The following is a 13272-nucleotide window of genomic DNA, read 5'->3' on the forward strand; positions in this document are numbered from 1 at the left end:
GGAGGCACTGGTCTGTAAGCAGCACTGGCCAGAAGCAGCTGTTCTTGTGAATGAGGAGTGCTGCAAAGGGAAAGAGGACAATTCCTGCTCTGGGCCCCAGCTTATAGCAAGAGAATGCCTCATTTTTATCATGTTTATCAATTTTGCTTGAAAGAGAAGGAGTGCAATTCCAGGCTCGAGGAGCTCAAGAACTGCTCCTTATGAAAGATAAAGCTCCCCATCCATGCCTCACGGAGTCAGAAAGCTGCCTAGAAAACCATTCCCTGCAACACTGTAATCAAAACCCAAATATTTACATGTGGTCAGGTGGCTTGTAGCTAGGGATGGAAAAAAACCCTCTCCTGTGCCACTCTGTGTACTTCTGATTTTAATACAACCAGTATCTTGAAGAGAGGCACAGATCCCCACGGTGATTGCTTGTCCCAGAACTCACATTTAAACTCTCATCATCAGACAACCCCTACTTCGAAAACTCAAGTGAAGAGCAGAAAAAGGTAAAAAAAACCTGTAAAATATTTGGTTGCACTAGAAGATCTTAGAGGTCTTTTCCAACCGTAACAGTTCTGCGATTGAGCAGTCACTGTTCTCCCCCTATATGTGCACAGGCATGCAGGGGCACTGAAGAGCCATGGGGACCCACCTCACACTCTTGACATCACACTTCCCCACAGCTCTCTACTCCATCACAATGCTGGGTGAGTCCTGACCTCCACGGGGCACCTGTACACACGAAGGTGAAGATCAACCACTGCCACACACCATGTATTAAGTCTTGAAGCCCAGGAGCAAAACACGAACTTTGCTAAAGCACACTGTAATCACCCAGCATGCCAAAAATCAGTGCGGGTGAGAAGGCCCTCAATGAGCTGGGCTACAAGCTGGGTCATACCTTAGGGGAGGGCAGTTTCTCAAAGGTGAAAGCAGCCACCTCTACCAAACACAAAGTCCCCCTGGCCATCAAGGTGGTGGATCGGCGACAAGCCCCTCCAGCCTTCGTGTACAAATTCCTGCCCCGGGAGCTTTCCATCCTCCGCAGGATCCGTCACCCCAACATCGTGCACATCTTTGAGCTCATCGAGGTGTGCGATGGGAAGCTCTACATCGTGATGGAGGCAGCAGCCACCGACCTTCTGCAGCTGGTGCAGAAGATGGGCAAGATGCCCTGCGTCCCTGAAGCCCGGGACATTTTTGCACAGATTGTGGGAGCTGTGCGCTACCTGCACGATCGCAATCTGGTGCACAGGGATCTGAAGTGTGAGAATGTGCTGCTGACTGCTGACAGCCGCCGGGCCAAGCTCACCGACTTTGGTTTCAGCAAGGAGGTCAACGTCTACCCAGACCTGTGCAACACGTTCTGCGGCTCAGCAGCCTATGCTTCCCCAGAGGTGCTGATGGGCATCCCCTACGACGGCAAGAAATCCGACATGTGGAGCCTGGGGGTGATGTTTTTTGTCATGGTGACCGGCCACATGCCCTTCAATGACACCCACGTCCGCAGCCTACCCCAGCAGCAGAAGAAGGGGGTCCTGTACCCAGTGGGAACACCCCCATTGCCAGAGCACTGCCGGGCTCTCATCGCCCAGCTACTGAACTTCAGTGCGGAGTGCCGGCCTGGAGCGGGGCAAGTGGCCAAGAACTGCTGGCTGAAAGGAGACATCTGAGGGACAATCCTTGCCAGAGACCCCAGCATGGCAGTCACACTGTAGCACAATAAATGCTGTAGAAGCAAAGCACATTAGCAGTTTCTGGATCGTTTTGGATGGCAGAGTGTGAGTGGGATTGAACTTCAAGTGCTGGCAAGACTGTGTGGTGGTCAATAACGTGGTCGAAGTTGGTCTCAAGAAGGTAGTCAAATCCCTCCACAAAGGAGATAAATGAGCCAGGGCTTCAAGCCCTGGTGACTGTTGAGTGAGGGATTAGAGAGCACCATAGGGCTGCTTATGCCAGAGTTGGCTACTTGGTCACACAGGGGGCCAAGTCCAAGCTCTACCAACAGCCTTGGTTACCACCAAACTGTGACTGAGCTTTAGATCACACAGAAATGTTCAAAAACCCAAGTTTAGAGCAGAATCCTTGGAGATGACCCAATAGCATTACCAAGCCAAAAGTTTTGGTGTGTCTTCAACCAAAGTCTTGCAGATACTGATTCTTGCCAGCATTTGAAATCTCTGCCAAGAAAAAGCTGATGAGAAGGAAATGCCACTGGCAATGGGGAACACTGAAATGGGAAATGGGGAAAGATGTAACAGAGAAGTGCTTTTCTAAAACCAGATTTCCAGCTCTCACACAAAGTTACCAATTAATCTGCAATCCCTCCCCAAATCCACTGTATACCCCAGCTGTTAAGCTTTCAGATGGTTAATTAAAGGTAGGAGCTGGCATCTGAAATGCACTTTCATGAGATGTTTCAAGTTGCCTCTCAACAAGTTCCAAGCAAGCTTCCACTGAAGCTGAAGTCAAAAGGCAACTTTGCAGTTGGGTGGTCCACTAATCCCGGTGTCATTAGTGCCCTGTGAGCTAACAAAGCACAGCCCTGGCAGGGGACTTCTGAAAGGAACAGAGCCACGTGGTTCTCCTGCAGGAGAAGGAAACATCTTTTGTAACACAAACATTTTGGGTCTATTAAAAGCAACAGTTTAAGTAGAACAAGATGTGGCGGCAGAGTCAGCCCAGGGCTTTTCAGCACGTGGGCTACAGCAAATTTTGCCACCACCAGAACGAAGATTTATTTTGTTCTCAGCTGCAAAATAAAACTTCATCGCAGAAGCAAAGCCCATCACAGAGTAAGGGACAGGATGGGTGCCCGGAGTCCTGTGGCTGGGGAAACAGGCTTGGGAAGAGGAGTGGGTGATGGGAATGGGAAAGAATAGAGAAATCAAAGAAATGCAGGAAGCACGGAGGCAGATTTAGCAGCGGTGAGACTTTCAGCGAGGCTCAAGCCTCTTTTTCCTGCTGGCCCTCATCTCCAACACCTGCCTTGCTTTTCTCTTGCAACAACTGAAACAGGGATATTGCCTACCTCCTTCTGACAGGGCCCTGGGCACCACCCAGGTGCTGCTGTGCAGCCGTTTGAAGATGACAACCCCATGGTATTGTTACCTTACACCAAAGAGCTCACTCCAGAAACCGGAGCGTGTGAAAGCTTCTCTAGCAGCGCAGAAAAGTGAATGAGATCTTTAGGCCATAAAACTTACCTTTATAAACAGCAAATAATGTCTCTAGGTCTGAGGCACTGCCATCTCATGGGCTTTCCAACGTTTCCACAAGGTGGGCTCAGAGATCTGCTCAGGTTGTGACACCTGTGTCTTAGAATCCCTGCGAGTGGCTCTCAGGTGTCTTGAAGCAATTTTACCCCATTTAATCAGTGAATTGACCATTCCAAAGACATCATCCCCGTGTTCAGCACAGTAGTGATTTCCTCCTGGCACTCTCTGGTTTCAATCCAGCAGCACTTGGCCTGAAACTCGGGCTTCATTCTGCACAAATGAGAGGAGTGGAGACAGTGGAAGGAGAAAGGGGGCAAGCACATTCATATCTTGAGCCATTTCATTATATCAGGCATAATTAATAAAAATAAAAGTAGTTTCACACTGAATGACAGGAAGCTCCCCATGTGCACGATTTTCCATGAGTCACATTTTCGTTTTCAAAGCAAACATTCATCTGGGCACCAGGTGGTACATCTTATGCTCTCGTGTGACAGCGAGCAGACTGAGTGCCTTACCTCAGCCAAGAGAATTGCATTTCACATAACAATTTAAAACTCCCCTGGTCTCCAGACTTCAGATCAGATCGTGGATCTGTCTTGAGATGATAAGAAATTGAACAATATTTGATGGTCTGGAAAGACATGTGAATTCTCTCTCCGACTGCTTCCGAGTCCATCTCATTTTATCTCGTGAACGAACAAAAGGGCATATGCTACAAAAGCAGATGTCTCTTTCCCAGTGCTGAATAAAGGATTCAGCACTTAGCACAGCCAGGAGGGCACACACACACAGGACATGGCTGCTGAGGCTGGGCAGGATCCGTCCCCTGGAGCTCCTACCAGCAGACAGATGTTTGTTCCCAGTGCTGCCATCCCAGAAGCAGCTCCCAGGGCTCTGCTGGGAGGGAGAGCTGCTGCCTGGAATGGCTGGCATTCACCTCAGCCTCAGAAGATCGCATCCCTTCAGTGAGAGATGCTGTGGGCACAGGAGAGACCTCCTGGGGAGCCAAGCAATTTGTAGGTGGCGGCACTGAGAGTGGACACCATGGTTTGCCTCCTCTATTTCCTAGCATCAAGAAGTATTTCTGGGCAGCACAGCTCGCATTGTGCTCTACAACAAGAGCAAGCCCTGCTAACACATAGGAAAGTAATTAAATGCCTCTTAGCAAGGCAGTTAAACAACAGTAATGAGACAAGGTCAACAACAGCGTCATCAGAGCCAGTGTGGGAGCTGACAGTCCACAGAGCCCTGTGCTTCCTCACAGGAGTGTCTTTCCAAGGGGTCAGATCCCACCAGATGCTCTCAATCCCGCTAAATGACTTTAAAGCAGATCACAGCTCCTCCGTGTGGCCACTTGTCCTGTTCTCCATGTCCCACATTGACCTGCTCAAAGCACAGCTGGCAATGCCGCTTTGTTGGTCATGCACTGCGCAGCACTCTCAGATCTGCAAGCTCTCCAGAGGGGAACAAACACGCCATTCCCATTACAACCTTAATTAAAAATACAGCTTGAGGGCTGGCTGACTTGGCTTTAGCTTTAACTCTGGCATTGGCATAGGAGAAAAGGAGAGGGAGAGGTGAGGGAGAGGTTTATGTGGCTCACTAGCACTGGAGATGGTGAGCAAACAGCCTCACTTGGGAGACACCAGACAACACTCACTAATTACAAGCAAAATATATGCGTTGCTGTCTCAAATACAGTGATAGTCCTTGGCTCCTCATTTACATGTTTGTTAGCTTGTTAATAGGATACCTGTCTTGGAACAGCTGAAACACACCATCTGCACGTCTGCAGCAGGTCTTTTATGAGAACTAGTTGCCTCTCTTTCTATCTCACATGCTTCTCCCCTGTCCAGAGAATGGTTCAAACCGCAACATCCAGGGCAAACTGTAATTGATGAATAAATCTTGGAAAAGCAATTTTGCTCTCTGCACATTATGCAGCCAATTAACTTTCCTGACATTGAGAGCCACGTTTATTTACTAGCGACGGACCAAGAGAATTGCTGCAGGAAGGACCCGCGGGAGGGTTGGACCTACTGGAAACCCACAAAGAAATACATATTTATTTACATTATTCATATGGTGAGTGAGAGACATTTCTCTGCTTTTTCCTGCTCCAGAACCTGGAAGGAAGCAGCGCCATGCGTGCAAACAGAGCTGGGCTGGGTGCTGCTGCTGTGCTCCTCATCTTTTTCCTTGCAGTAGCTCATAGAGGTGACTGCAGCTGTTCCCCTCACACCACACATTTCATTTTATCTTTACAGAAGAAAAAGAAACATCAGTTGCTATCTTTTAGTTGTAGGCAGCGCCTGGCAGGCTCTTGTGGAGGCAACTGCACTGGCGGTTTGGAATGGAGAGCCAGCCTGTCAGCAGATTGAATCTATTACAAATGCTATCCTCAAGACGTCATGCGGGATCCAAACTTCAGACCTGCAACTCAGCACATATTTCATCTGCAACACTCATAAAACACCCGCGTTCCCAATTGTACTCTGCTCCGTCCCTTTGGTTTTACTCTACCCCCAAATTTGCTGCATGCCCCAGATTGCACAGAGGAGAGCACAGCAGCACGTCAGATGCATGGCGAGTCAACACCACAGCCCTACAGAATACGTGGCTGCCAAGCTGCAATTTCATGCCAAAATAAGGCAGAAACTGTAATCGTTGTCAAAGAAATACAGACTAAAAGCACGCAAAGGGTAGTTCTGGTCATGGGGATACTTTTCCAATAGTCGGTGGACAGAGACTGTTTTGGTTCTATCACTTACGTGCCTTGAGAGCTTGCTCTCCTCAATGATAAATGGAAATCTCTTCCACAAACACAAACCCACAACGGCCAGCAGCAGCAGGGAACAAAGCGTAAGGTCGGCGCATGGGGAGACTCCATCAATGGGCCATCCATTCAGCTGCCACGTGGGAGCAGGGGCCGGAAACGTTCCTTGGAGCTGGTAGGAGAAGGACGGACTGTCATAAAAACGCCGAGGGACCCACGGAAGGCTGAAGAACAAAAAACCAGCACATTGTGTCCAAAGAAAGTTCAACGATTTTCCCAGCTTGCTGAATTGTGGGAACTTTGCTTTTCCAGGGAATAACTATGCTATTTTTAGCTTTTTTATTATACAATTTGTCACAGGCTGTCTCAGGAGGCTATCAACAATCAGTTTCAAACAGCATCTGACCACAAACACTTCTCCACATGTGATTTAGAACATCTGGACCCGCAGAGGCAGCTTTCAACGCATGCCAGCAGCGCGTTTCTTCTTGCTTCCATCCTCACTTCCGTTGTCCAAGCGCACGTAGGAAGCAGATTCAAAGACTCAAAAGCTACAACCGTACCTCTATGCTCTGCGCTTACTCGGAGGGGCTGGGAGAGGAGACGCCGTGCTGCTGGAAGCAGAGCACAGTGCATTGCTGGTAGCGCATTCCAGGCATCGCCGAGCTGCCTCAATTGATACGTCACATCCCTAAGGACAGAGGATGGGATCTGGGCCTGGAGGAGTGCCAGCAGCGTGCTCACATCAATACTGCATCTGCAGATCAGGAAAGGAGGTGCACGCTCCTCTGCTAAGCTCCAGCCGTGTGCACCAGCTCTATATTCAGTGCACAGGAGGCTCCAGCCACCATAGGAAACCTCGCCAGACAGCCTTTGTAGGTAGCATGTAAATTCACAGAGCAGTTGTTCAATAAATTTGAGAAGGGGATGGGAAGATATGAAAAAGGAATCCAAGCAAATAGCAGAGGAAATGACATTATGATCCCAGCTGGAAGCGCTGTAATGATCAATTTGGTGTCTGCATAGAAACCTGCATGAGAATGGAGAGATTCAGGCTCCCGTGGAGCCAATGAGGATTTAACATCAGCTGGAGGAGGGGAAGGTTTTGCACAGTCATTAATTTTGTGTTCCTCTTTAACTTCTCTTCAAAATCCTCACATATGCAGTGTTATCACACAGCAGTCTACATTCCCACTGCCTTCTGCCTTGCAAGTTTGGGTTCCCCGCAGCCGGCCAAAGCTGCAGTTGTTGGACAGATGCTGCAGTGCTAACCCCAAACCAATCCCTACACCCTGGTGTGACAGTTCAGCCAGCATAGGAGCAGGAGGAAATCTCTCCTCTGCCAGTCACAGGCAGATGCTGGGCATCACCTCCATGGGCAGCAGCTCCTCCACCACTGAGGACAGCTTGCCCTGCAGCCGCCACTACCAAAACCAGAACTGCACTGGGTACGTAGACTGTGGCCCTGTGCTTAAGCAAGACAGAGAACTTTAAGGTCCTGGATTTGAATCCCCGTTTTGCTCCAATCCCTTTTCAAAACTTTTTTTTCCTTTTTATTCTTATTTACACACTACTTTAAAAGAAATTCCCCGTGCCCTAGCAGAGGGATGGGTCTCACATGAAAGGGTCTGTGGGACTCACTGGGTGACATGGGAGAAGGGAACATCTGGCAACACAATGCCAAGCATGAGGAGAAAGCCACACCAAGGGATGCCTTCAGTACTGCCACAGGCCAGGATTAACACTGTGCAAGTCTTCTATAGCACAGAAACAAAAATAGAGCGAATCTACAAAGGGCTTTGCTCTTCCTGGAGGACACTGCAGGTCCCCACCCACGGCGTCCCAGGGTCTGGCAGCTGAAGAAGAAATGCTGTCGTCTTTGGAAAGGGCTTCCTCACCCCATTTCTACAGAAGAGCCTGAAGATGCAGCTGAAGCTTGAAACGGCACTGAACACTTCAGAGCAACTCTGGCTCTCTGAGAAGGAGGAGGGTTTGCTTTGCTGCTCTGGGCAGGGAACTGCATCCTTCAGCCATGTGTCCCAAGCAGGTTGCTTGGCCCCACAGGGCACCCCTGGCACAAGGTGCTGGGTGGATGGACGGATGATGTGGTCCTCTTCATTTACACATATATTTTCCTGGCTTACAGTCCTCCTTCCTTTCCTATTTGTTTCATTCTACCCCAAGAAATCCTAGCTCCACCTCAACAAAGGGAGAAAACCACTCGGGAAGGATCAAGAATCACATCCCAGGACAACACAGCGCTTGGGAGCCCAGCACATGACATCCATCTAACAACACTTCCAAAACGCTGCCTTCAGACAGGAGAGAACACATCTGTGCCAGTAAGGGGCTGGGTGTTAGCTGAGAACAATTATATATTCACGTTGCAGTAAGTTTCTGCTATTGGTTTAAAGTCAATAGTTTTTTCCTATACCAGAAACAGCTGATTTTTTCTTTTCTTGCAGGACTGCCATAAAGCTAATGAAAACTCGGAGAATTGCCATCACAAGCCCACACTCACATAAGAAATCTCCATGAAGAGGTATAGGATGCAATCACTCACAAGGATCTTTCATTGCAATTAAAAGCTCATTCACAGCTTTAGGGCTCCATTACTAAAAATGAGATGTTAATCCACAGCTGATGGTGACTCCAAATCAGACAGCATCACACCCAGAGCCCTCATGGTTAAACTTACACCAAGGTCCCATTCCACACCTATGGCAGCATGCACACAAGTAACAGCTACAGGGAGAGCATCCATAGCTACTTTGAGCTTCTCTGTGTCTGTGTATACATGAGCTCCCTCCTTTGGGCACCGGGGTTTAAAACCATATGGTTTGTGCTGTAGTGTAATTCTTTCTTGCAGGCTACAAGAAGGGCAGGCAGACAGCAGCTTGAGAGCTGCACAGTGCATCAGGCCAGCAGGGACCTCATCACAGCTGTGCTTCAAGTGCTTTTCTAACAGAAAGAGACAGAACGGGGAGAGAACGCACAGCAACAAAAGCTTTTCATGTTTCAGGCTTTGCTTTTGCTTTGTGTCGGAGTTTTGGGAAACACTGATGATACTGATAGAGCCAGCAAATCAGCTTGAAAGGGAACAAAGCACCTTTCATTAGAAACAGCTCTTGGTTAGAAGGGAAATAGAACATTTGTTATATGTTCAGCTGAAACCAAGATGCCAGCATGCGGAGGTAGATAATGGAAGAAAATAACCTGAAGAAAGTAAATTGCTGCTTTACACTTCAGACATACACCTCTCTCCATTACCACAGGACATCAAAGCAGGAGGGAAGCAGGACAGGAGGAAACGAGTCAGCTCACAATCAGATGCCAATATCTTAAAGGTTTAGGATGAAGGACAGAGGGAATCTGTTTCTTAAAATCTTATAGGACAGTTTCATCACTGATCGTAACCAGAGGCAACCACGATGCTCCCACACTTTCCTAACTCATTGCAAGTTGAAGTTTGCACGCTCAGCTCGCCCCTGTGCACAGGGGAGCAGGAGTGGAGCTGGTAAGCCAGTAAGGAAGATACAGATAGAGAGAAAGCATAGGTCTGGGAACTACTTTTTATTTGATTCTGGAAATTTTCAAGAAACCAAAAAACAAATCTCTTTTTTTTTTTTTTTTTTTTTAAGGCTCCTTGCCCAGCTTTCAGATGACAATGGAAATTTATGAATAAAATTTTGGATGCGTAAGGTTAGCACCACAGGAGTAATTGTCTTCTTTTCACAGTTCAGTTTGATAGGTGATAAAAGAATACAGAGGAAAAGAAAGAAAAGCTGACCTTGCATTTTAATCTTCAACATCCTAGATACTTAAATCTGAACATCAACATGCCACAGCTCAACTGGCACATCCAAACTGTTCAGCAACACTCAGTCTGTACATTATGAGACATTTCAGTGGCAAATGGCAACTATCACGACATACAGACTAATAGGCAAGGGCAAAATGGTAAAGCTCCAGGAAAAGAAATAAAACAAAGCAAGGACACTAATATGGCTATCACAACCTGCTGCAGAGATTGGAAAAATAAAAGGGATTTGTGTGGGTCTGGCTGGGATGGGGTTCATTTCATGGGTCAAATACCCTAATGCTACCCTGCAATAGCCTCATTTCGTGAGATAAACATCCAAAAGCATGTAATCTAAACACTCTCACTTCCTACCTGCAAACAACAGGCAAAGCACGTAAGGCTTTGACTGATCTTTTTCCTCTATTTGTATTCATTTTAAAATTCGTGGATCTTACTGGAAGGTCTTAAAGGTTCTTCAAAAGGGTTCTAAAAACCCTCAGGTAGGAATCCTAACACAGGATGTAGGAGATTTAAATCTTGCAGTTTCGTGAAGTCTTCTTAAGGCTTAAGTGGAATAATTACTTTGAGGTATCCTAATTTTGCATTACAACTTGATGGTAAGACTTCCTTTCTAAGTATCTTTAATTATAAAACATCTGAAATGTTTCAAATTTTACTCAGTGATTTGACTCAGCCACTTGAAGTTTTTACAAAAGGGTTCAGATTTGGATCATAATGAAGAAGTAGAGGTGGACACCCCATCCCTGGAGACACTCAAGGTCAGGCTGGAGGATCTCTGAGCACCTGATGGAGCTGCGAGTGTCCCTGTTCATTGCAGGGCAGTTGGACCAGATGACCTTTCAGAGTCCCTTCCAACCCAAACAATTCTGTCATTCTATGATTTTGTCATAGTTTGGAAAATGTGTCCGCTGATTACTCCCACCTTTCCACATCCTGTGTATGGATTTCTAACAGCAACACTAAGTAACCAGCTATAACAACTGCTTTGTATTGAAATTACAGCAAACTCATCTACTTTAATCCCAAAGAGAGATGCAACCCAGAGAGAGACCCAAAGAGAGATGCAACCCAGAACAACCTTTTTTTTTTGGTTTGTTTCAGACTGATGAGGAAGCCAACATTAATACCAGAGTATCAGCTGCTGCACACGGTTTGAACACGAAGCACCAACAGCAACAGAGGAGCCTTCACAGCCAGTAGTGCTACGTAACTTCACCACCAGGAGAGTAACGAGACGCTGAACTTTTCTTTTTCTTTCCTTTATTTATGCTTGGACTTCCAGCACTGCACATCAGGGACCCAGGGTTTTCATCTGTCCTATTTCAGACTGCAAAAATACAATGGTTTCTCCACTGTCCTCACATCAACAAAGCAAACAGTCACATTCAGCAAGCCCTTCACGTGAGTAGTTACTTCTATCTTAAAAACACAGCTCCTCTTAAGGATTGCAGCTAACGCTTCTGGCTTATAAAGATTAAGTGCAATTAGTTACACTGAAAGTTTATAACGTAGCTCTTGGATTGTATTTCTGTGCACACATTTACATCAGGCACACAAGTTATATAAAATAGCTTGGAGTACAAAAATACGGCTACAACATTGGAATACCAAACAGCACGGAATTAAAACAGTTTTATTACTGTAATACCAATTTATATACAGACCCTCAGATTCAGGAACTTGTAATTCTAAGTATTCTTCCCAAACTGTAGTGTACACTCTAAAAAACTGCAAATTAACAACACAACTCTACACTTTAACCCCTACACTGTCTATGCAGGCTGCACCAACCCTCTCTTGCACACAAAAATGTATTATAAATAATTTTTCACAAAATGTCGTGTGTGTTTTATTGCACATTGTACATGCCAATATCTAAAGGAAAGGCCCAAAGCCTTCGCTTGGTAACAAGCAGTTTAAATGCCTAGCAGTACTGTGTCATGAATACTATGGCGTTTTTCAGGCTCTAATCTTAACTGATAATTTAAAGAAAAAAGCAGAACAGAAAATGTTTCAAACCGTGTTTCTTTTGTGAGTGAAATAGGCCTCTTAAATTTTATTTTTATTTCTGCTGTATAAAGGCATTACAAATACCTAATTAAAAATCCTGTTTGAAAATTTCTGCTTTTTTTTTTTTTTTTTTGTCTTTTGTTTTTTTACTAAAAAATTATACCCGTGGCTGCTTGGGTAATGACGTGTTCCTTTTGTTTTGCAGAATTAAGTGTTCCCATGCTGTACGTACTGAAGGATCGAGCTACATAGGTCCTAGTGTTAGCTACAAGGGTCAGTGCCTGGTCTCAGCTCCCTCCATCTCTCCAGTGGTGGTGGTGAAGGAGGAGCCCATCAGAGCACCACAGTGGGTTGGTATAAAGACACCGGGCACAAGTTGCCACCAAGCCTCAAGGTCATGTATGGCTTCTGTTATGTGGATCTCTAGACTAAGAAATATGAGTAATTTATCATTAATATGTGGGTTTACGGTATGCTGCATTAAAATATGGCCACTAAACAAAGAGAATGATTCAGGTATGACAGGTAACTTGCCAGCTGGTAAAAATGCCCCACTGGGTAAAGATCTGCATGTTGAGGGTTAAAACTATGGCATGACGGATAAGATTAAAAAGTCAACTGATCCAACGTTTTGCCAAGGGCTTCTAAAGCTATTAGCCATCAACAGCTCCAGAAAGGGATAAAACCAGCAAAACCAAACGACTAAAATTGCACTATTACAAAGAAACAAGTCCATGGAAGGGAGTCACCAGCTGCAGTTAGGGGACAGCCACTTCAAGAAGCCGATTGTTTTTTCGTTTGCAAGTTGGGATGTTGCCATTTTTCTGGCTGCCTTGTATGAACTTCACACACACTTTGTCTTGTCTGAACTGGACCAAAAACCTAGGAGAGGAAATAAAATGCATGTTAGTGAAAGGTGGAAGGAATACATGCAAAGTCTTTTTGAAGGCCTTTCTTCCAGTCACTGCTCTAACTACAAAAAGACACCAGAGAAGAGAAGGCTTCTGGAGAAGAAAAGGCTGTGAGGAGACCTCATTGCAGCCTTCCAGAATTTAAAAGGGGGTTATAAAAAAGAAGGGAATCAACTTTTTACTCAGGTAGACAGTGAGGGAATGGCTATAAGCTCCAGGAGGGAAGGTTTAGACTGGATGTCAGGGGGAAGTTGTTCATAGAGAGAGCGGTGAGGTGCTGGAACAGGCTGCCCAGAGAGGCTGAGGATGTTCCATCCTTGAAGGTATGCAAGGCCAGGTTGAATGGGACCCCGGGCAGCCTGTTCTGGTACCAGATATGGAGTTTGGTGGCCCTGACTGTGGCAGTGGGTTGGACCTCAATGATCCTTGGGGTCCCTTCCAGCCCAAGCCATTCTATGATTCTATGACACTGGATATTGCATCCTTGGGAATTTGTACTTTACCTTGCTTTTTACTAAGCAAGGTAATATAATTAGAAAGGAA

At 46.2% G+C, this 13272-nt stretch overlaps 2 protein-coding genes across 11 annotated transcripts in view; one reads left to right on the forward strand and one right to left on the reverse strand.

Annotated features, from left to right (window-relative positions):
- Positions 1-680: 680 nt before the first annotated feature.
- TSSK6 (testis specific serine kinase 6) lies at positions 681-1730 on the forward strand. The gene has a single exon (XM_031604442.2). It carries the CDS (start codon positions 828-830, stop codon positions 1659-1661), a length of 834 nt encoding a protein of 277 aa, XP_031460302.1. The 5' UTR covers positions 681-827; the 3' UTR covers positions 1662-1730.
- Positions 1731-11051: 9321 nt separating this feature from the next.
- The window catches only part of MYO1B (myosin IB), a 166508-nt gene continuing 164287 nt past the window's right edge, over positions 11052-13272 (reverse strand). For all 10 annotated transcript variants that reach the window (XM_090144302.1, XM_090144299.1, XM_090144297.1 and 7 more), the window contains one exon: positions 11052-12700. In XM_090144302.1, coding sequence (XP_090000428.1) covers positions 12577-12700 — 124 coding nt within the window. In that variant the 3' untranslated portion in view covers positions 11052-12576. The remainder of the gene's footprint in view (positions 12701-13272) is intronic.

This window comes from Phasianus colchicus, chromosome 7 (genome assembly GCF_987193195.1).
Source record: "Phasianus colchicus chromosome 7, bPhaCol1.hap1.1, whole genome shotgun sequence".
NCBI classification, from domain to species: domain Eukaryota; kingdom Metazoa; phylum Chordata; class Aves; order Galliformes; family Phasianidae; genus Phasianus; species Phasianus colchicus.

Bases quoted from the DNA above. Each gene is read 5' to 3' on its own strand.
- TSSK6 (XM_031604442.2), top strand. From the start codon at position 828: ATGCCAAAAATCAGTGCGGGTGAGAAGGCCCTCAATGAGCTGGGCTAC.